Source organism: Nerophis lumbriciformis, linkage group LG22 (genome assembly GCF_033978685.3).
Source record: "Nerophis lumbriciformis linkage group LG22, RoL_Nlum_v2.1, whole genome shotgun sequence".
NCBI classification, from domain to species: domain Eukaryota; kingdom Metazoa; phylum Chordata; class Actinopteri; order Syngnathiformes; family Syngnathidae; genus Nerophis; species Nerophis lumbriciformis.
This window is the reverse complement of record NC_084569.2, coordinates 19,774,169-19,800,130: the sequence shown is the minus strand read 5'-3', so window position 1 is coordinate 19,800,130 and position 25,962 is coordinate 19,774,169. Positions and strand designations below refer to the sequence as shown.

Here is a 25,962-nt window from a genome sequence, read left to right as displayed (position 1 = left end):
CTTGCTTGATGTACAGCTTAAGTTATTCAACAGTCCGGGGGTCTCCGTTGTGTTATTTTAGGCTTCATAATGTGCCACACATTTTCAATGGGAGACAAGTCTGGACTACAGGCAGGCCAGTCTAGTACCCGCACTCTTTTTCTATGAAGCCACGTTGATGTAACACGTGGCTTGGCATTGTCTTGCTGAAATAAGCAGGGGCGTCCATGGTAACGTTGCTTGGATGGCAACATATGTTGCTCCAAAACCTGTATGTACTTTTCAGCATTAATGGCGCCTTCACAGATGTGTAAGTTACCCATGTCTTGGGCACTAATACACCCCCATACCATCACAGATGCTGGCTTTTCAACTTTGCGCCGATAACAATCCGGATGGTTCTTTTCCTTTTTGGTCCGGAAGACACAACGTCCACAGTTTCCAAAAACAATTTGAAATGTGGACTCGTCAGACCACAGAACACTTTTCCACTTTGTATCAGTCCATCTTAGATGAGCTCAGGCCCAGCGAAGCCGACGGCGTTTCTGGGTGTTGTTGATAAACGGTTTTTGCCTTGCATAGGAGAGTTTGAACTTGCACTTACAGATGTCGCGACCAACTGTAGTTACTGACAGTGGGTTTCTGAAGTGTTCCTGAGCCCATGTGGTGATATCCTTTACACACTGATGTCGCTTGTTGATGCAGTACAGCCTAAGGGATCGAAGATCACAGGCTTAGCTGCTTACGTGGAGTGATTTCTCCAGATTCTCTGAACCCTTTGATGATATTACGGACCGTAGATAGTGAAATCCCTAAATTACTTGCAATTGCACTTTGAGAAACGTTGTTCTTAAACTGTTTGATTATTTGCTCACGCAGTTGTGGACAAAGGGGTGTACCTCGCCCCATCTTTGTTTGTGAAAGACTGAGCATTTTTTGGGAAGCTGTTTTTATACCCAATCATGGCACCCACCTGTTCCCAATTTGCCTGTTCACCTGTGGGATGTTCCAAATAAGTGTTTGACGAGCATTCCTCAACTTTATCAGTATTTATTGCCACCTTTCCCAACTTCTTTGTCACGTGTTGCTGGCATCAAATTCTAAAGTTAATGATTATTTGCAAAAAAAAAAAAGGTTTATCAATTTGAACATCAAATATGTTGTCTTTGTAGCATATTCAACTGAATATGGGTTGAAAAGGATTTGCAAATCATTGTATTCCATTTATATTTACATCTAACACAATTTCCCAACTCATATGGAAACGGGGTTTGTAAAATACCCCTCATTTTTGTATTTTTTTTTCTTGTTTTTGAACACTGACTTTTTGCAGTGTAGTATTTAAGGCACCTTTTTTTTTCTTCATCTCAGCTCTTCAAGACTGGCCCTGCCACACCCGTACTACAGACCCGAGGAGGATGACGAGCGCCCTTTCATCTGCTCGCTGGCCTCCGACAACGGCATCATGTCATGTTCCGACGTGCCGGCCAGGCGGGAAGGAGGTCACACGTGCTGCCTGGACAAGGAGGACGCGCTCCACCGACAGGCTCTTGGCCTCAGTCCGGAGCCCATGGCGAACGGGAGCGGTGCCGGTGATACTATTGGCCTGTGCATCAATTGGAATCAGTATTACACCCGCTGCCACACGGGAAGCACTAACCCTCACAAAGGTGCCATCAGCTTTGACAACATTGTCTATGCCTGGATTGTCATTTTTCAGGTATTTTTCTGCACATTTTCTCTACATTTTAATTGCATTAAAGGGGAACTGCACTTTTTTTTTTTTTTGCCTATCGTTCACAATCCTAATGACAGTGGTTCTCAAATGGGGGTACTTGAAGGTATGCCAAGGGGTATGTGAGATTTTTTTTTAAATATTCTAAAAATAGCAACAATTAAAAAATCCTTTATAAATATATTTATTGAATAATACTTCAACAACATATGAATGTAAGTTCATAAACTGAACATCAAATCAAGTAGGCTATTCCATTCATTACCATAAACCCAGAGTTTCCCCCATGCCATGATGGTTTGACCCTCACTAAAATCATACTTGCCAACCCTCCCGAATTTTCCGGGAGACTCCCGAAATTCAGCGCCTCTCTCGAAAACCTCCCGGGACAAATAATCTCCCGAAAATCTCCCGATTTTCAGCCGGAGCTGGAGGCCACCCCCCCTCCAGCTCCATGCGGACCTGAGTGAGGACAGCCTTTTTTCACTACGGGAGGACAACAGGGTGACAAGAACTAAATCATCCAGACTAGAGATAAATTGTATTATTATGTTTATCTTACCTAAAAATAAATAGATATTTATTAATAAAAACAAAACAAAAAAAACAACACATTTTTACTATATTTTGCTAAAAACATCAAAATTAATTGTATTTTTATTTTTATTTTTTCTGACTCCTTATCCAGCCATAGAATTTTACATTAAAATAAACATATTTGAAATAATTAATTTTAAATTATCATAAGATTGTAGCTGAGATAGGCTCCAGCGCCCCCCGCGACCCCAAAGGGAATAAGCGGTAGAAAATGGATGGATGGATAATAATTCATTTAAAATGACCATATTTAATTATTAAAATAATTGCTTGTTTGTCAACAACTTTAGCATTTTATTCACTACATTTTGAAGCTCTCAGAAGCCAAGTTATGTTATATTCCTTAATTTTTATTTATGCAAGTTTGAAGTATCAATTATCCAAACACAGTTTTGTTTGCATATTTTCAGGATGTATATATATATATATATATATATATATATATATATATATATATATATATATGAAATACTTGACTTGGTGAATTCTAGCTGTCAATATACTCCTCCCCTCTTAACCACGCCCCCAACCACGCCCCGCCCCACCCCGACCACGCCCCCACCCCCCCACCTCCCGAAATCGGAGGTCTCAAGGTTGGCAAGTAAGCTAAAATGTCCGTCAAAAAGAACTGTAAAAAGAAATGCAACAATGCAATATTCCGTGTTGACAGATAGATTTTTTGTGGACATGTTCCATAAATATTGATGTTAAAGATTTATTTTTTTGTGAAGAAATGTTTAGAATTAAGTTCATGAATCCAGATGGATCTTTATTACAATCCCCAAAGAGGGCACTTTAAGTTGATGATTACTTCTACGTGTAGAAATCTTTATTTATAATTGAATCACTTGTTTATTTTTCAACAAGTTTTTAGTTATTTTTATAACTTTTTTCCAAATAGTTCAAGAAAGACCACTACAAATGAGCAATATTTTGCACTGTTATACAATTTAATAAATCAGAAACTGATGACATAGTGCTGTATTTTACTTCTTTATCTCTTTTTTTCAACCAAAAATGCTTTGCTCTGATTACGGGGTACTTGAATTAAAAAAATGTTCACAGGGGTACATCACTGAAAAAAGGTTGAGAACCACTGCCTTATGAGAGACAATAAGACAAAAGTTATTTTTTTATTTTTGTTGCATTCTATTTTGTAAAAAAAAAACAGCTCGTTCTTGGTGGCTAGCAATGCAGCTAATGGAAGCAATCAATTATATCTCTAAATCACTTTAAAAATGCATTCAAAAACCGTCAACAAAACTTAATTTACGTTCCGTTACCTGTATAATAACCAAGCTGTAGCGACATTGTTATTGTAAGAGCGAACACTGGGGAACTCTTTTTCTAGCGTAGTTACTCATCTGTGTACTACGGTATTAGCCATAAAAGCTAGTTTCTACGACAACACGAAACACGATTTGTAATGCGATAGGACACCAATCTATACTGACTGAAAAACATGAACAATCATATTACAGTATCTGTAAAGTATTAGCCCACTTTACATGTTTTGTTTGTACACAGTTAACCAGACAGCGTATGTACTGCAGTTGTACTAACACGGATGACGTTCTGCGTGTATCATGTACAATATAAAAGTGTGACTCACTCAATGGACGGTTGTGCGTTTTGTAATTTATTTCCGTTTTATTTGGGTAAGCACTCCATTTATGTCGAAATAGCTTGGCTTCAAATTCCACATTTTGCAGCTTCCAGTCACTTTCACCTCACTCTCTCGGCTTCCGTCTGATCAAACGTTACACCCTTCCTTTGTGCTGGCTTGTAGAAGCAGTAGTTCACCCTCTGTATATTCGGTTGTGAATCCTCATTTGTCGTCTTTGTTGTCTGTTACCAAGTCTGCCGTGATGAGAACACACACTCGTGTTTGTTTACGGAAGTAGGACCACACGTTTTTTGCCAGAAGTTGGAAGTAGAGATGTCTGATAATATCGGACTGCCGATATTATCAACCGATAAATGCTTTAAAATGTGATATCGGAAAATACCGGTATCGGTTTCAAAAAGTAAAATGTATTACATTTTAAAACGTCGCTGTATGGAGTGGTACACGGGTGTAGGGAGAAGTACAGAGTGCCAATAAATCTACTGCCTTTGCGTGCCAGCCCAATCACATAATATCTACGGCTTTTCACACACACAACCCCAACCCCGCCCACCTCAACCTCCTTATGCTCTCTCTGGGAGAGCATGGCCCAAATTCCAAGCTGCTGTTTTGAGGCATGTTAAAAAAAAAAAAAGCACTTTGTGACTTCAATAATAAATATGGCAGTGCCATGTTGGCATTTTTTTCCATAACTTGAGTTGATTTATTTTGGAAAACCTTGTTACATTGTTTAATGCATCCAGCGGGGCATCACAACAAAATTAGGCATAATAATAATAATTCCACGACTGTATATATCAGTATCGGTTGATATCGGAATCGGTAATTAAGAGTTGGACAATATCCGGATATCGGCAAAAAAGCCATTATCGGACATCTCTAGTTGTAAGTGCGCTGCTATGGAAACGGAAATCAATGCGCTGAAAAAAATCAGTCTTGGCAATAATTAAAATGATCAAAATACGGTAAGTATTGTATATATTACATATTGTTATAAAGGTGTCTGTTACTACATTATATATAGACTTACAGTGTGTATATAAAACATATTACATATTGTTATGAAGGTGTACGTTACTACATTATATATAGATTTGCGGCGTATATATAAAACATTAATGGAGTTGTTTTAGAGGGCTTCAAAGGCTACAACGGTGACTCTCATTAGCCGCATCTTCCAAGCCTTTAAAATAAATTAATAAATTAAAAAGCCATATGTGTTCTTGTCTCTCATGATGATTGTGAACGATAGGCAAAATTCCCCCCAACAAGTTCAGTTCCTTTTTCAGTTCCCTGCACATAGTCTACATCCTGTATTTCTTTTTAGGTGATCACTCTGGAAGGCTGGGTAGAGATTATGTATTATGTAATGGATGCCCACTCCTTCTACAACTTCATCTACTTCATCTTGCTCATCATTGTAAGTATCACATTTACTTTTTGAAGTATTACATGCCACCATCACAATTAAGGATGGCATTCTGTTACTCTTATATGAGACGACCGCTCTTTTTCAAGACAAAATCCGAGACAAACGAGTACACAATATATATTTTTTTAATAATATTTTCAATATTAGTGTAGTAACTGCTCGATTTCGATAAGCCAGCATATCATGCTGTCTCTGCGTCGCCATGGCAGTGGTGTGTGTGTGAATGACAGGAAGAAAAGCTGACGTTTAGTCGAGTAACAAAGTTGAGATTGCACTTCTGCTGGCTGCAACGGAGTACAGTAATGTATAGCGGTGTCAAAAAAACAAACAAACAAAAAAAAATTGCATATATATATATATATATATATATATATATACATACATACATACATACATATATATATATATATATATATATATATATATATATATATATATATATATATAGATATATATATACATACATACATACATATATATATATATATATATATATATATATATATAGATATATATATACATACATACATACATATATATATATATATATATATAGATATATAGATATATAGATATATATATATATATATATATATATATATATATATATATATATATAGATATATATATATATAGATATATATATATATATACATACAAGGTTTCTGTGGTTTATCCGTTATACAGTGCTCAATGCCGGGGTAGAGCTGAATATATGTTAGATCAGGAAAAAACACAGAGGCTATATCATCCCTACAAGCCTGTTTCGCAGGTTTCCCTGCTCGTCAGGGGATTTTATAAAAGCCCCTGACAAGCAGGGAAACCTGCCCTGTTTAGCCACTTAGGCAACTCTTATTGTTGATGTAGATGCCCTTATTTACTGTACAGATTTACAGATTTAAGAGAAGTGTATTTCTCTTGTTGCCTTATTTGTATTTTACTTTTTTAAATGTTTAGGGAGAATTTATTTTAAACAAAAACAGTATTCTTTTAAGTAATACAGATATTTATCAGAGCTGCCTGTCTATTTTATGGGGGGATGAAGTTAATCATCAATTAATCAATTAAGCTGGCACCCAATGTTATTAAAAATATGGATTTTGACATAACCATTAACTGATACCATACTAACAAAAAAAAAACAATAAGAAATAAATGAATAAAAACTGATACCATACTGATGAAAATATAAGATGGTATTTTTCAAGTCTGAAAGTGGCAGCGTCTAATATTTGGGGTGTAGAGATGTAGACATGCAAAACAACAGGTGGTACTAAACGACTTCTACCCAAGGGAGTCAAAGTTTTTCTTCCAGCATTCGCACTTTGCACCAGATGACCTTTTTTTCTTTAAAAGAATATTAATAAAAAACAAGTCTGGAAATGAGGTTATCTTACATTCAAGGTTGTCATTACAGTCATTTGTAGGGCTGTCTTCAACTAAGCATTTCCGATCAGTCAAATCCATGGCATTTTGTCTTTTTAATGGTGAAATAAACCAATTGTTATGATACTGTATACTACTATAACGTCACGTGGATGTACATTTAATCTATTAATCGATTTAGGGGCCATATTTCCAGAAATGAAAGGACCAGGGGGCAAGACTTCTTGCTTCACGAGCATTCTTATTTTGTACAGTATGTTCCCAAGAGCCAGCATCCTCCACAGCACACATAACAGATAACAGCAGTCCTTTGTCATTCCGGGGCCGGATCTGGCCCCAGGGCCGCCAGTCGAATAGCAATTGTCTGTACACATTAATAATATTTTTTATAATCACAGTCTGGTAACGATGAACTGTTTCTTACCAACCAGTATTGTGGGCGTTCTGCTTCTAGCCTGCTCAGTGGCCTTGTGTTTAGAGTGTCCGCCCTGAGATCGGTAGGTTGTGAGTTCAAACCCCGGCCGAGTCATACCAAAGACTATAAAAATGGGACCCATTACCTCCCTGCTTGGCACTCAGAATCAAGGGTTGGAATTGGGGGTTAAATCACCAAAATGATTCCCGAGCGCGGCCACTGCTGCTGCTCACTGCTCCCCTCACCTCCCAGGGGGTGGAACAAGGGGATGGGTCAAATGCAGAGGGTAATTTCACTACACCTAGTGTGTGTGTGGCTATCAGTGGTACTTTAACTTTAACTAACAGCAACACATTATATGTACGTATGCGAATGGACAGACAGAAGTGTGACGCGACTTACAAACTTGATGATGTCGTACATGACACATTATTTCAGCAAGTATCGGTGTGCCCATCACTCAGCTGAATTCTGATTTTACACAGGCTAGCTATCCTTGGTCTTGAGCAGCGTGAGGGGTACGGTTACCCTTAAAGCAGGACTGTTCAACTGGCGGCCCCTGAGAATCACACCAGAGTTCCGTTTAAAACTCGATAGACCAACATTTTTGCAACAAATTTCTAAAACTATAGTGATCCTGATGTATAGAGGAATTTGGACCACTGTAAACACATTGGCAAATCCTTACATTGATACTTTCACCTTGCTAGCAAACATAGAACACTGGGGTCCAAACTTGTGATGTATATACCCGAGGCGTTCCTCAAGGCACCCCTTTAAGTCCTCTCCTTTTTGGCAGTTGCAATATTTTTCTACAAATGTGATTTATGAAATGAAAGAGGTGTCAAAATAATTACAGATGGGGGGCCACACGGAGAATAATCTACTTCGAAGTGGGTCGGACTGGTAAAATCACGGCATGATAACTTAAAAATAAAGACAACTCCAGGTTGTTTTCTTTGTTTAAAAATAGAACAAGCACATTCTGAAATTGTACAAATCATAAAGTTGTTGTTTTTTTTTTACACTTACATGTTACATGTAAATAGTATTCTATCTTTATTTGTTGTTATTTATATTTTCTGAATAAAGTATGTGATAATGTCCATCTGTCAACTCATTGGTGTTGATTTGCAATCTAGCAAGATTTAAAAAAAATATCAACATCAAATTACAGTATGTTATTTATTAGGGCTGCGAATCTTTGGGTGTCCCACGATTCGATTCAATATCGATTCTTGGGGTCATGATTCGATTCAAAATATTATTTTTTTTCGATTCAACGCGATTCTCGATTCAAAAACGATATTTTCCGGATTCAAAACGATTCTCTATTCATTCAATACATAGGATTTCAGCAGGATCTACCCCAGTCTGCTGACATGCAAGCAGAGTAGTAGATTTTTGTAAAAAGCTTTTATAATTGTAAAGGACAATGATTTCATTCATTTTTGTTTCACTACTTTTGGATTGTTCTGTGTCGTGTTTGTGTCTCCTCTCAATTGCTCTGTTTATTGCAGTTCTGAGTGTTGCTGGGTCGGGTTTGGTTTTGGAATTGGATTGCATTGTTATGGTATGTATTGTTTTGTTGGATTAATTAATTTTAAAAAAATAAAATTAAATTTAAAAAAATAAAAACAATTAAAAAATAAATGAATTAATAACAACAAAAATATCGATTTTTTGAAAATGAGAATCGATTCTGAATCTCACAACGTGAGAATCGCGATTCGAATTTGAATCGATTTTTTCCCACACCCCTATTATTTATGTACTTTAAAAATGTTCCTTGACTGATGTATTAACGTTATGTGGTTTATTTTGTACATATGTAGCATCATCTACAAAGATACAAATAATTGCTATTGCGACATCCAGTGGACACATTTAGAACAGCTGTTTCTTTCATTCAAAAAAATTCAGGTTAATTTTTATACTTAGCATACTCATCCCGTGTGCTGGATAAAACCTGTTCGTACGCTTGACACCCCTGCTCTAACGTCTTTACCTTAGATACAGTCATTTATTTAGTTATACTCGTAGTGTTCCTCAAGGTACCATTTTAAGTCCTCTCTTTTTCATCATTTGGGCAATTAAACTGGTGGCCCGTGAGTTAAGTTCCAAAAACTCGTGAGAAAACTCGCATTTTTGCAGATCGTTCCGGGCCTCTAAAGGGCATTGATCCGCTTTGCGTTTTTTGTTGTTTGAGGGTTTTTACTAGGGGTGTGGGAAAAAATCGATTCGAATTCGAATCGCGATTCTCACGTTGTGCGATTCAGAATCGATTCTCATTTTTAAAATAATCAATCCAACAAAACAATACACAGCAATACCATAACAATGCAATCCTAATTCCAAAACCAAACCCAACCCAGCACCACTCAGAACTGCAATAAACAGAGCAATTGAGAGGAGACACAAACACGACACAGAACAAACCAAAAGTAGTGAAACAAAAATTAATATTATCAACAACAGTATCAATATTAGTTACAATTTCAACATAGCAGTGATTAAAAATCCCTCATTGACATTATCATTAGACATTTATAAAAAAATAAAAAAATAAAAATGAACAATAGTGTCACAGTGGCTTACACTTGCATCGCATCTCATAAGCTTGACAACACACTGTGTCCAATATTTTCACAAAGATAAAATAAGTCATATTTTTGGTTCATTTAATAGTTAAAACAGACATTATTGCAATCAGTTGATAAAACATTGTGCTTTACAATTATAAAAGCTTTTTACAAAAATCTACTACTCTGCTTGCATGTCAGCAGACTGGGGTAGATCCTGCTGAAATCCTATGGATTGAATGAATAGAGAATCGTTTTGAATCGGGAAAAAATCGTTTTTGAATCTAGAATCGTGTTGAATTGAAAAAAAAAAAACATTGATTTTGAATCGAATCGTGACCCCAATAATCGATATTGAATCGAATCGTAGGACACCCAAAGATTCACAGCCCTAGTTCTTACGGTACGGGGTCGCTAGCCTCCTCCCGAAAGGGTCCCGGACTTGGGACCAGCTTAGCGTTTTTTTTTCTTTTTGTAGGAGATTCTTAAAAACACGAGAAATCTTTGTCTAGCTTTTTGCAGAAGGTCGCTACCTTGAATCAAAAGGACTGTATTGTGAAATAATTCATAGTTACATTCGAGGATATTCTACTTTCCTCAACCTCAGTTTATTTATTTGGTATTTATTTGATATGGACATAATAGTTACATTGGACAAACAACATGCACTGCCTTAAGTGTTATGGCAAGAAATTGCTAGTATTCAACACCTGTCCACAGGATGCTCATAGGCTATAGAATATGTGTTAAAATGTTGCAAAATATACAATGAATCAAATTTACAAAAAACTTTGATCTGATTTCTGCCACAGTTTCAGACGTCTGGTGAAGAGGTTTAGATCGGTTTGAAGTTTTAATTTAGTGGGAAGACTATTCCACAGTCTGGCTTCGTGAGAGGAAAAGGTGGATTATCCAAAAGATGTTCTGAATTTAGGAACCACACAGTGGAACAATTTCCCTTGTGGATCAATACAGTTTGTCTAAGTCTAAGTCTAAGTCCCCACTGACTGAGGATCTGGTGTTAGGTCTGCGAGAGCCTTGACGTCTGACAGTCAGACTAGAGACCAGCGGTTGCACATGATTAGTTAAACTTTTGAAAACCAATCTCAGTGTGCTAAAATGTACAACTTTTTCAAATGTAAAAAATATTGTGTTTCTTAATCACATCACAATGATGATGCCACCTGTGAGGTGGGATCATAACAGTGGTCTTAGTCTCAGTGGTATATTATAGTATAGTATAGTTGTGGTCATAGTCTCAGTGGTATAGTGTAGTATAGTATGGTAGTGGTCATAGTCTCAGTGGTATAGTGTAGTATAGTATAGTAGTGGTCATAGTCTCAGTGGTATAGTGTAGTATAGTATAGTAGTGGTCATAGTCTCAATGGTATAATGTAGTATAGTATAGTAGTGGTCATAGTCTCAATGGTATAATGTAGTATAGTATAGTAGTGGTCATAGTCTCAATGGTATAATGTAGTATAGTATGGTAGTGGTCATAGTCTCAATGGTATAATGTAGTATAGTATGGTAGTGGTCATAGTCTCAGTGGTATAGTGTAGTATAGTATAGTAGTGGTCATAGTCTCAGTGGAATAGTGTAGTATAGTATAGTAATGGTCATAATCTCAGTGGTATAGTGTAGTATAATATAGTAGTGGTCATAGTCTCAATGGTATAATGTAGTATAATATAGTAGTGGTCATAGTCTCAATGGTATAATGTAGTATAGTATGGTAGTGGTCATAGTCTCAAAGAAAATTCAATTACATATAGGTGTTATACAACAATGTTTAATTGTTATTTAAGGATGCATAACAACTGAAAAGCATAGTATGTTGTAGAATGAACAGGGGTTAGTGCGTGTGCCTCACAATACTAAGGTCCTGGGTTCGATCCTGGGCTCCGGATCTTTCTGTGTGGAGTTCGCATGTTCTCCTCGAGACTGTGTGGGTTCCCTCCGGGTACTCTGGCTTCCTCCCACCTCCAAAGACATGTACCTGGGTTGATTGGCAACACTAAATTGGTCCTAGTGTGTGAATGTGAGTGTGAATGTTGTCTGTCTATTGTTGCGTCGGACCAGTCTTCCTCTCAGGGAATAAAAGACACTGGTCAATCCCAAATTATTTCGGATGACATACACTATATTGCCAAAAGTAGTTGGCCACTTGCCTTGACTCACATATGAACTTGAAGTGCCATCCCATTCCTAACCCATAGGGTTCAATATGATGTGGGTCCACCTTTTGCAGCTATTACAGCTTCAACTCTTCTGGTAAGCTTGTCCACAAGGTTTCGGAGTGTGTTTATAGGAATTTTTGACGATTCTTCCAAAAGCGCATTGGTTTATTGCCAGATGGAAAAGCGTGATTCATCACTCCAGAGAAGGCTTTACACCACTGCATCCGACTCTTTGCATTGGACTTGGTGATGTATGGCTTAGATACAGCTGCCCGGCCATGGAAACCCATTCCATGAAGCTCTCTGCATACTGTACGTGGGCTAATTGGAAGGTTATCTGACGTTTGGAGCTCTCTAGCAACTGACTGTGCAGAAAGTCGGCGACCCCTTTGCACTATGCGCTTCAGCATTCGCTGACCCCTTTCTGTCAGTTTATGCGGCCTACCACTTGGTGGCTGAGTTGCTGTTGTTCCCAAAACTCTTCCATTTTCTAATAATAAAGCTGACAGTTGACTTTGGAATATTTAGGAGCGAGGAAATTTCACGACTGGAATTGTTGCACAGATGGCATCCTATGACAGTTCCACGCTGGAAATCACTGAGCTCCTGAGAGCGGCCCATTCTTTCACAAATGTTTGTAGAAACAGTCTCCATGCCTAAGTGCTTGATTGTGTACACCTGTGGCCGGGCCAGGTGATAAGGACACCTGATTCTGATCATTTAGATGGGTGGCCAAATACGTTTGGCAATATAGTGTATATGATGAGTAAGTAGGACCACCAAGACAGAATAGCAATATTACCAAGTTTCACTAAAGCTTTAGGAGACCAGTCCTTACAAATGCGGTAATAGCAGCATCAAGAAGTGGTCTAAAAATCAAACGTAAATAGTCAGCGTATTTAGTATGAAAACAGCCTCCTCCCGCCCAGAAAGAAATACAGCCTTTTTGTTCTAAACTCATAAGGTCTCCTCCACAAAAAGGGAGTATATTTTACTCCCAACAGACATTCCAGTGCCTTCAAGGTGAAACACAGAGTTTACGAACTGTCAAAAGGAAAACGCACGAAGTGTACACATGGGAAAATATTAGTTGCTTTAAACATGACTATCGATAAAGAAAGAACACTTAAAAATATATGCATTTTTTTACACTATCTGGTAATCTTGATTGGCAACACTAAATTGGCCCTAGTGTGTGAATGTGAGTGTGAATGTTGTATGTCTGTCTGTGTTGGCCCTGTGATGTGATGGCGACTTGTCCAGGGTGTAAACCGCCTTCCGCCCAAATGCAGCTGAGATAGGCTCCAGAACCCCCCGCGACCCCAAAAAAGGACAAGCGGTACAAAATGGATGGATGGATGGAACACAGACATTTTGCTTCCCGTTGAATACTCGAGCGCGATCCGTTTTGCCCAATCCAACACCAAAATAAACACGTAAAACTCCTTTTGAGTGAAACGATACAGGTCTTCCGTGCAAGGATTACCAGAGAGAAGAAAGAAAATTGACCCCCAAAGTAAGCGTCATCCTTTCGTGCCTGTTTGAAACATAATCTACTGAGTCATGAACGCGGCCAAGTGTCTGCCCCGGCATCTGTTTGAAGAGTAAATGCGTTTAAGAGCAATTAATAGAAAGTGTGTATGTATGTGTGCATAGGTTTGGACTTAAATGTGTGTGACAGCAGCTGCTTGAACGCACAAAAGCTTTATCATCAGTTGTAAACGGAGCCTGCCATCTTAATTTGTGCGTGTGTGTGTTGTTGCATGAATAATGCATTGATGCTCATGATATTAGACTGCCCTCCTTAATTATGCGGAAAACTGTCGACTGATCAGATGCGCATCACACACACACACACACACACACACACACACACACACACACACACACACACACACACACACACACACACGCCTAGAGGGGAATCAAAGCCCTACACACCTGCAGCACCGTTTGACCTCTAAGCCACAGATGGATATCACACACACATGCACACACACACCTCCTTCCTTTCTTTTTTGTGTACTTCTTTCCAGTCACATTCTTCTATATATTTTCAAAAGCATGAAAATGCACAAAAATCTAAATTTATTTAGCATGACTACCTTTACCGAAGGGTTCTAGGTTCAAATCCCACTTCCTTTGTTCCAGACAGTGTTGTTGTGTCCCTGGGCAGCCTTTTTGGCAAAACCCCCCTAAAATATGATACTTCAATACATACAGTAGCTACATTTTGAAGTCATATCTGTGTTATTTACATTATTACATTGAAAGGTTTGTGAGAGCTATATCTGTTAAAGCTGCATTTGCTAATAGGACAGCTAATAATTCCAGTCAGACTTGAAAAGCATTATTTTTTTGCAACAATAACAAATATGTATTATTTTAGGCGTAACAAAACAAGTTGAGTAAGCCTATCTGAATTTTTGTCTTTGGTTACAAGCCTGTATCAGGGGTGCCCAAACATTTTTGCTCCAAGGGCCAAACACAGTGATTTTAGGTGGAGAGCATCATTATAAGTGACGAGTTTAGCCCCATGCCACCATATTTAAAGAGGTAGAGATGGTCATGATCAATATATGGCAAATAATTAGCCTTGCTGACATGCAGTCAGTGATTGAGTGCGCTTGAAAGACCAAACAAAATGACAAGATCGGCCAAATTTGGCCGTGGCCTATACCATATATATATATATATATATATATATATATATATATATATATATATATATATATATATATATATATATATATATATACATACATACATGCACATAATTTGTTGTGAGTTCATGCGCTGTGTTGGTTTTGTTCTTTGAACAAGGTGATGTTCATGCACGGTTCATGTTGTGCACCAATAAAAAAACAAGTGACTTTTTCTTGAATTTGAAACATTTTTATTTTTTATTTTTGACTAAAGAAGGGTTCGGTGAATGCGCATATGAAACTGGTGTGGTTCGGTACCTCCAACAAGGTTAAGAACCACTGATATATATACTGTGTATATATATATATGTATATATGTATATATATATATATATATATATATATATATATATATATATATATATATATATATATATATATATATATATATATATATATATGTGTGTGTATATATGTGTGTATATATGTATATATTTATGTATATACATGTCATACTATATATACATACCGGTATATATTAATATCTATATATGTATATATATATATATATATATATATATATATATATATATATATATATATATATATATATATATATATATATACAAATATGTGTATATATATATATATATACAGTATATGTGTATAAACGTTTTTTTCAACGAAACTAAATATATAACTGCCATCTAAATTCTGACCCTTTCTTGCCCCAACTTGATGAAAAATTGTCAATTATGTTGTCCTATGAAATCTGGTCAGCAATAACATGATGATGCTGACCATGACAAGTTGTTCCAGAGGGAAATAATGGACCTCAGACACATCTTCATCATTTTTACCTTTGAAAAGGTTATGCTCCAGAATAGTTCCGAGTATTATCGTTAGGGGCGGCATGGCGTAGTGGGTAGAGCAACCGTGCCAGAAACCTGAGGGTTGCAGGTTCGCTCCCCGCCTCTTACCATCCAAAAAAATCGCTGCCGTTGTGTCCTTGGGCGGGACACTTCACCCTTTGCCCCCGGTGCCACTCACACCGGTGAATTGAATGATGAATGATAGGTGGTGGTCGGAGGGGCCATTGGCGCAAATTGCAGCCACGCTTCCGTCAGTCTACCCCAGGGCAGCTGTGGCTATGAAAGTAGCTTACCACCACCAGGTGTGAATGTTTGATGGGTTCTACATGTAAAGCGACTTTGGGTACTTAGAAAAGCGCTATATAAATCCCAGTTATTATTATTATTATTATCGTCATCCCCACTGAATTTACGAATCCCTTGGTTTGTGATGTTTTTTTGTGGTTGTAAAATACTTTTGCGGAGACATTGAAAAGATGACAAGGAGGTGGTCGAGCATGAGTCACTTAATCACAACGAACATCTACAACCGTCTACCCCTGTCCTTTTCCTTCTATTATCCCCGCACTCATCCAATCGCCAATTAGGACACATTCAATGACTCTCAAATTGTCGGAAAATACAACTGTAAAGCAGGAATGAATGGACAAAATTAAAACCGGAATATTTTTTTATTGCCAAGTACATCTACACATAAAAGAGTTTGTCTTGGTGTATTGGTGCAAAACAGCCAAAATGAGAAATAAAGCAATAAATTAAGTAAAACCAAATATAATAATCAATTGACAATATACACAATAGAATATAATTTTTATTATTTATGTATATATATATATATATATATATATATATATATATATATATATATATATATATATATATATATATATATATATATACACAGTATATACAAACCCTGTTTCCGTTTCCATATGAGTTGGGAAATTGTGTTAGATGTAAATATAAACGGAATACAATGATTTGCAAATCATTTTCAAGCCATATTCAGTTGAATATGCTACAAAGACAACATATTTGATGTTCAAACTGATAAACTTTTTTTTTTTGCAAATAATCATTAACTTTGGAATTTGATGCCAGCAACACGTGACAAAGAAGTTGGGAAAGGTGGCAATAAATACTGATAAAGTTGAGGAATGCTCATCAAACACTTATTTGGAACATCCCACAGGTGAACAGACAAATTGGGAACAGGTGGGTGCCATGATTGGGTATAAAAGTAGATTCCATGAAATGCTCAGTCATTCACAAAGAAAGATGGGGCGAGAGTCACCACTTTGTCAACAAATGCGTGAGCAAATTGTTGAACAGTTTAAGAAAAACCTTTCTCAACCAGCTATTGCAAGGAATTTAGGGATTTCACCATTTACGGTCCGTAATATCATCAAAGGGTTCAGAAAATCTGGAGAAATCACTGCACGTAAGCAGCTAAGCCCGAGACCTTCGATCCCTCAGGCTGTACTGCATCAACAAGCGACATCAGTGTGTAAAGGATATCACCATATGGGTTCAGGAACACTTCAGAAAAACACTGTCAGTAACTACAGTTGGTCGCTACATCTGTAAGTGCAAGTTAAAACTCTCCTATGCAAGGCGAAAACCGTTTATCAACAACCAGAAACGCGGTCGGCTTAGCTGGGCCTGAGCTCATCAAAGATGGACTGATACAAAGTGGAAAAGTGTTCTGTGGTCTGACGAGTCCACATTTCAAATTGTTTTTGGAAACTGTGGACATCGTGTCCTCCGGACCAAAGAGGAAATTAACCATCCGGATTGTTATAGGTGCAAAGTTGAAAAGCCAGCATCTGTGATGGTATGGGGGTGTATTAGTGCCCAAGACATGGGTAACTTACACATCCTTGAAGGCGCCATTAATGCTGAAAGGTACATGCAGGTTTTGGAGTAACATTGGTGACATCCAAGCAACATTACCATAGACGCCCCTGCTTATTTCAGCAAGACAATGCCAAGCCACGTGTTACATCAACGTGGCTTCATAGTAAAAGAGTGCGGGTACTAGACTGGCCTGCCTGTAGTCCAGACCTGTCTCCCATTGAAAATGTGTGGCGCATTATGAAGCCTAAAACACCACAACGGAGACCCCAGACTGTTGAACAACTTAAGCTGTACATCAAGCAAGAATGGGAAAGAATTCCACCTGAGAAGCTTAAAAAATGTGTCTCCTCAGTTCCCAAACGTTTACTGAGTGTTGTTAAAAGGAAAGGCCATGTAACACAGTGGTGAACATGCCCTTTCCCTACTACTTTGGCACGTGTTGCAGCCATGAAATTCTAAGTTAATTATTATTTGCAAAAAAAAAATAAAGTTTATGAGTTTGAACATCAAATATCTTGTCTTTGTAGTGCATTCAATTGAATATGAGTTGAAAAGGATTTGCAAATCATTGTATTCCGTTTATATTTACATCTAACACAATTTCCCAACTCATATGGAAACGGGGTTTGTATATCCATATATATATATATATATATATATATATATATATATATATATATATATGTCTTAATAAGGTTATCCAAAAAATAGTGCTCGATACCATAGTAGAGCGCAATATATGTATGTGTGGGAAAAAAATCACAAGACTATTTCATCTCTACAGGCCTGTTTCATGAGGGGTTCCCTCAATCATCAGGAGATTTTAATGGGAGCATTCACATACCATGGTTTATATAGGGCACAGAGTGGGTGGGTACAGGCTGGCGTAGGGGCGTGGTGATTGGCTCATGTGTTACCTAGGAGGTGTTTCCGTCTGTGGCGGCATGCTGATACAATTTCGCTGCGCTTGTTGAGGGATGACAGGTCTGGACGGTATATAATAAACAGTTTCTCTTTCAAGCATAGGTTGCATCTTTTATTACCACTATTGTAAGGTGTGCTGGATGCAAGAATTTGCCATGTTATTGAATATTCAACATTATTGTCTTTGAGGTCCCAAATGTGTTTGCTAAGTTCTGTGGTATTCCGCAGGTTTTGGTTCCTGAAAGAAGCCTTGTGATTGTTCCATCTGGTTTTAAACTCTCCCTCGGTTAATCCTACATATGTGTCGGATGTGTTAATGTCCTTGCGTGTTACCTTAGATTGGTAAACAACTGATGTTTGTAAGCACCCCCCGTTGAGAGGGCAATCAGATTTCTTGCGGCAGTTGCAGCCTTTGTTGGTTTTGGGGTCGCTCTGTCCGGGGGCCGACGGCTCATTTGCAATTGTTTTGTTGTGGTTTGAGATAATTTGTCGTATATTGTTCATACAGCTGTAGCTCAATTTAATGTTGTTCTTGTTGAATACTTTTCTTAGGGTGTTGCCTTTGGGGACGTGTTTGTCAATCAGTCTGATTGACAAACACTTCCTTTGTCAATCAGACCTGTCATCCCTCAACAAGCGCAGCGAAATTGTATCAGCATGCCGCCACAGACGGAAACACCTCCTAGGTAACACATGAGCCAATCACCACGCCCCTACGCCAGCCTGTACCCACCCACTCTGTGCCCTATATAAACCATGGTATGTGAATGCTCCCATTAAAATCTCCTGATGATTGAGGGAACCCCTCATGAAACAGGCCTGTAGAGATGAAATAGTCTTGTGATTTTTTTCCCACACATACATATATATATATATATATATATATATATATGTGTGTGTATGTATCTGTGTATGTGTGTGTTTGTTCACATATATTATATTAAAACAATAGCTATATTATATATATATATATATATATATATATATATATATATATATATATATATATATATATATGTATACATATATTCATATATATATATTTATATATATATATATATATATATATATATATATATATATATATATATATATATATAGTTATTTATAAATACTGTATGGGTGTAATTGTTTAAAATAATAGTGCCTGGACGTTTTTTATAATATGCACAAAGTTCTGTGAGCAGGTTGTGTTATGTGTGACCATGTGTGTTGACTTTTTATGTTGGTTGCAGTTTTTTTTTGCGCTATGAGCGGGATAGGTTGTTTGGATCGGGTCATACAAGTAAATGTTGTGCTGTATTTACTTGAAAGGTAAATTATTGGTCATCGGCCTGCTTTGCTCATGTTGTCCACAAAAATGGCAGCAAAGCTGTAGAAATTAGACTGACAGATATTTAAAAATAAACTGGAGGGCCCCCCGCGGGCCGGACTTTTTAATAAACTCATGACGTCTCGCGGGCCAAACTGAAGACCTTGGCGGGTCGCACTTGGCCTGTGGGTTGTAGTTGGGACACTAGTGATTTACAGTATTGCGATATAATATAATATAATTATTGTAAATTTTACGATGAAAAATAAAGTATAGTTCAATACCCAGAATTATACCATAAAAATACCAGTGGTAGCGTTGTTCAATTTACAGTGGTTCTGTGTAAAAACCAGAAAAATCTAATTGTGTAATTAATTTGCGTTTTTACATGATTAATATAATATTTTGTGATCAATCACATAAGTCAAACCCTTACTGTACATTTGACAGCTCTAATAAAAACACGTTCTTTGGCTGTCATGCACATTTTGTCGCAACCAGAAAAAATTATCCACAGGTGACTGGCACATAACACCCTTTTTTCATCAATATAGTGATGTATTAGATGTGCAATCAGCACATTGAAGTCGTCCCACAGATGAGCACCTGCTGCAATCCATCCTGAGAGTCTCAGCAACTCCAAACACTAATGAATTTGCTGCCACTATTGCGCTCAAACAAAAGTGCATGGAAGGAGCTCTACGGGATTATTGGATGAAAGTTTGCTGGCGGTTGGAAAAGGACGTTGGCGCCGATTGGCCGCCACGTCTTCCGTCAGTCTACGCCAGGGCAGCTGTGGCTACAGATGTGCGAACATGGACTGAAGACAGTAAATCATGGGCTGTCACTGTAAAGCGCTTTAAGTCTACAGAAAAGTGCTTTATGAAGCTACATTACGTACACTAAATCGCAACATACACACCTCACATTTTTCAACCACCATTTTAGCTGCTCCGCTCGGCTTCAGCGCATATTGGAATTCACGTTTTCTCCCAATGAACCACAGCCACCCAGTGCCGGCAGCACTCACGCACACTGCAAAAACTGAAATCTGGGTAAGATTAAATATCTCAAATAAGGGTGATAATTGCTTATTTTCTGTCTGATTAGATAATTCTTCTCACGAAGCAGATTTTATGTTAGAGTGTTTTACTTGTTTTAAGGGTTTTGGTCCTAAATTATCTCAGTAAGATATTTCAGCTTGTTATTGGGATTGTATGACCTATATTGAGTAAAACATGCTTGAAACTAGAATATCAACTGTTGCAAAGCTGTGTCATCAACACTCACAAGTATAAAACTACTTTTTTAAAGTAGTAATTTCTTACTTCAAGCATGAAAAAAAAAAAAACATGAGGCCGAGCGCAAATCATTATGTCAAGATAATGGCACTAGCATTTACTTACAAACCCTGTTTCCATATGAGTTGGGAAATTGTGTTAGATGTAAATATAAACGGAATACAATCATTTGCAAATCTTTTTCAACCCATATTCAATTGAATGCACTACAAAGACAAGATATTTGATGTTCAAACTCATAAACTTTATTTTTTTTTTGCAAATAATAATTAACTTAGAATTTCATGGCTGCAATACGTGCCAAAGTAGTTGGGAAAGGGCATGTTCACCACTGTGTTACATGGTCTTTCCTTTTAACAACACTCAGTAAACGTTTGGGAACTGAGGAGACATTTTTTAAGCTTCTCAGGTGGAATTATTTCCCATTCTTGCTTGATGTACAGCTTAAGTTGTTCAACAGTCCGGGGGTCTCCGTTGTGGTATTTTAGGCTTCATAATGCGCCACACATTTTCAATGGGAGACAGGTCTGGACTACAGGAAGGCCAGTCTAGTACCCGCACTCTTTTACTATGAAGCCACGTTGATGTAAAACGTGGCTTGGCATTGTCTTGCTGAAATAAGCAGGGGCGTCCATGGTAACGTTGCTTGGATGGCAACATATGTTGCTCTAAAACCTGTATGTACCTTTCAGCATTAATGGCACCTTCACAGATGTGTAAGTTACCCATGTCTTGGGCACTAATACACCCCCATACCATCACAGATGCTGGCTTTTCAACTTTGCGCCTATAACAATCCGGATGGTTCTTTTCCTCTTTGGTCCGGAGGACACGACGTCCACAGTTTCCAAAAACAATTTGAAATGTGGACTCGTCAGACCACAGAACACTTTTCCACTTTGTATCAGTCCATATTAGATGAGCTCAGGCCCAGCGAAGCCGACGGCGTTTCTGGGTGTTGTTGATAAACGGTTTTCGCCTTGCATAGGAGAGTTTTAACTTGCACTTACAGATGCAGCGACCAACTGTAGTTACTGACAGTGGGTTTCTGAAGTGTTCCTGAGCCCATGTGGTGATATCCTTTACACTTTGATGTCGCTTGTTGATGCAGTACAGCCTGAGGGATCGAAGGTCACAGGCTTATCTGCTTACGTGCAGTGATTTCTCCAGATTCTCTGAACCTTTTGATGATATTACGGACCGTAGATGGTGAAATCCCTAAATTCCTTGCATTAGCTGGTTGAGAAAGGTTGTTCTTAAACTGTTCAACAATTTTCTCACGCATTTGTTGAAAAAGTGGTGACCCTCGCCCCATCCTTGTTTGTGAATGACTGAGCATTTCATGGAATCTACTTTTATACCCAATCATGGCACACACCTGTTCCCAATTTGCCTGTTCACCTGTGGGATGTTCCAAATAAGTGTTTGATGAGCATTCCTCAACTTTATCAGTATTTATTGCCACCTTTCCCAACTTCTTTGTCACGTGTTGCTGGCATCAAATTCTAAAGTTAATGATTATTTGCAAAAAAAAAAAAATTTTTGATCAGTTTGAACATCAAATATGTTGTCTTTGTAGCATATTAAACTGAATATGGCTTGAAAAAGATTTGCAAATCATTGTATTCCGTTTATATTTACGTCTAACACAGTTTCCCAACTCATATGGAAACGGGGTTTGTAATTCAAGAATATTTTTCAACATATTGAGCAAAAAGGTGTCACTTTTTTTTACCAAGAAAAGTGCACTTGTTATTAGTGAGAATATTCTTATTTTAAGGTATTTTTGGGTTCATTGAGGTTAGCTAATATTACTTGTTTTGGAAAGTTTTGACAAGCCGAATGTTCTTGTTCTATTGGCAGATAATTTTGCTTAGTTCAAATAAAATACCCCTCATTTTTGTATTATTTTTTTCTTGTTTTTGAACACTGACTTTTTGCAGTGCAACCTCAGACCATGATGCTACCACCGACATGCTTGACTTTTGGCAAGACACAATCATCTTGCTACTCACTTGTGTGCAGTCGCCAGTTATTTTAGACAATAATGACCGTGTGTTGAGTTAATTTCAGTGAATAGCACATATACAAGCAACACACAGACTACTCTAAAGCCGAACCAATTAAAAGCCCCATTCACACATTGCAAAAAGTCAGTGTTCAAAAACAAGAAAAAAAAATACAAAAATTAGGGGTATTTTATTTTAACTAAGCAAAATTATCTGCCAATAGAACAAGAACATTTGGCTTGTCAAGACTTTCCAAAACAAGTAAAATTAGCTAACCTTAAATGAACCCCAAAATACCTTCAAATAAGTATATTCTCACTAATAACAAGTGCACTTTTCTTGGTAGAAAAAACTAATATGAGACCTTTTTTCTCAATATGTTGAAAAATGTTCTTAAATTAAGTAAATGCTAGTGCCATTATGTTGCCATAATGATATGCGCTTTGCATAACATTTCTTGAAACCAGCAAACTTACACTAAAAACTTTTTTTTTTTCTTAATGGAAGGCAACAAGGCAACTGCTTGTTTCTCTCGGGGTCTACTAGCCGCTCAGGCAAATCATATTGTCTAAAAATGCATTTTTCCATCGATAACATGACATCATCGTGCCAAGTGCGTGCTCTTTCAGTTAATTACTACGCAAGGAATATATATATATATATATATATATATATATGTATATATATATATATATATATATATATATATATATATATATTTACAGCCCGGCCCCCGGTCAAATTATTTTTAATTGTAATTTTGAAGAAATTATCTGAATGTGCATGAACTATTTCTGTTCAAAATGTTTTGAAATGTCACATGTTAAATGTTTAAATATTAACTGTCAGTTTGCTCTATTGTGCCAACTGTACTACATATGAGTACGTATTTTCTATTGTTTCATTGAAAATTAAGCAGCAAAGTCCATTTGGTGGCCATCTGTTTTAATTATGAGACACAATTGTGTCAAAGTCATGATTTTTTATTTCACGCTTGAAATAATACATTTTTACTTTGAAAAAGTAGTTTTATACTTGTGAGTGTTGAAGACACAGCTTTGCAACACTTGATATTCTAGTTTCAAGCATGTTTTACTCAATATAGGTCATCAAATCTCAGCAACAAGCTGTAATATCTTACTGAGATCATTTAGGACCAAAACCCTTAAAACAAGTAAAACACTCTAACATAGTGCTTAGTGAGAATAATTATCGTATCAGACAGAAAATAAGCAAATATCACATTTATTTCAGATATTTAATCTTACTTAGATTTCAGTTTTTGCAGTGCACTGCTTGTAAACGCTGGCATGTACCTTTTTTTTTTGTTACCGCCCTTGTGTCTTTGTTCTGTATAAACAGCGCCAACACAGAATGTAGAGGACAAAGTCATGCTATAGGCGGGAGGTGTATAAACCTTTCTTGCCCTGTTGTGATGAAAGTAATAGTCACCGTCTACTAATTGCTTTCTGTCATTTGATGTCGTGGTGCATCTAATTGTGCGATCGCAGGCTGCTGTCTTGCTGTGTGAAAGCACATCTATATGTGAGGCAGCATTCTGCCTTCACTAATGTGTGTGAAAGGCAGAGGTAAATAAATATGATTAGTTTTTTTTTTTTGCAGCATCTCTATGTGACAGAAGCGGTGTATTCTCAATTATTTACGGTTTCGCATCAGCCAAAAAAATCCGATAACGGCTTGCATCTCAAATCTCCGATACAAGCAGTCCCACACCTTGTGCAAAGCTGAACAGCCAGTTAACATCTAGATGTCCTCCAAAAAGCAGACAAGGTTGGTCTTTTCTGGTATTTTATTGAAGTCATTACTACAGACTAGGAGCTGGCAGCTACTCAACAGCTCAGCTCAATTTACACATACGTAATAACTTAGTGTCGTTAATTGAACAACATTGCAAACTAAAACAAGACATTTGACATTTGTAATAAGGATCAAATAATTATAGTTGCATATTACGTACGGATGCAAAGTATTCAAACTAGAAACATATTAGAAAGTATCCAGTAAGAAACGTGTCCGCATCATTCAATTTACTGCGTCATAAGTTTAAACTACAGGACACCTATGATGATTTAAATCTACTGTACATTTAAAACACCTCTTTGTGGTCTAATCTAGATCGGAGTTTCTCAAACTGTGGTATGTCTACCACTATTAGTACGCGGGCCCCATCTCGTGGTACGCCTAATAGTCACTTGATTAAAGTAGAGTGTTTTGTTTGTTTAATATTGAGACACAGTGGTACTGTTCAAACTGTATGTAATGTTAAAGTGGTCCAGAAATATTAGATATACTTGGTAAATAAAACATCTGCCTTGTTTTTAATGAATACTTAGACCTGCTTACGCTACAGTATTTTAATGTTGGTCATTACGGTAGTTCTTGGAAAGCCAAGTTTTTTTCTGAAGTGGTACCGTATTTTTCGGAGTATAAGTTGCATCGGAGAATAAGTCGCACCGGCCGGAAATACATAATAAAGAAGGAAAAAAAACATATATAAGTCGCACTGGAGTAAAAGTCGCATTTTTTGGGAAATTTATTTGATAAAACTCAACACCAAGAATAGACATTTGAAAGGCAATTTAAAATAAATAAAGAATAGTGAACAACAGGCTGAATAAGTGTACGTTATATGAGGCATAAATAACCAACTGAGAACGTGCCTGGTATGTTAACGTAACATATTATGGTAAGAGTCATTCAAATAACTATCAAATCAAATCAAATCAACTTTATTTATACTATAACATATAGAACATGCTATACGTTTACCAAACAATCTGTCACTCCTGATCGCTAAATCCCATGAAATCTTATATGTCTAGTCTCTTACGTGAATGAGCTAAATAATATTATTTGATATTTTACGGTAATGTGTTAATAATTTCACACATAAGTCGCTCCTGAGTATAAGTCGCACCCCCGGGCCAAACTATGAAAAAAACTGCGACTTATAGTCCGAAAAATACGGGACTTAGTGAAACAAGTTTGAGAACCACTGGTCTAGATAATATGTATTGGATATGTTTTGGTGTAAATGTTCTAACTCGTTTTTAGAGTCTGTTTTTGGAGGCGTTCTCAGATCGCAAAT

General features: G+C 37.2%; 1 protein-coding gene across 3 annotated transcripts in view; it reads left to right on the top strand.

The window, feature by feature from the left end:
- Positions 1-25,962, top strand: part of cacna1ia (calcium voltage-gated channel subunit alpha1 Ia) — a 352,101-nt gene that overhangs the window by 117,415 nt on the left and 208,724 nt on the right. For all 3 annotated transcript variants that reach the window (XM_072915676.1, XM_061974102.2, XM_061974103.1), the window contains 2 exons: positions 1,351-1,699; positions 5,266-5,358. In XM_072915676.1, the coding sequence (XP_072771777.1) occupies positions 1,351-1,699; positions 5,266-5,358 (442 nt within the window). The remainder of the gene's footprint in view (positions 1-1,350; positions 1,700-5,265; positions 5,359-25,962) is intronic.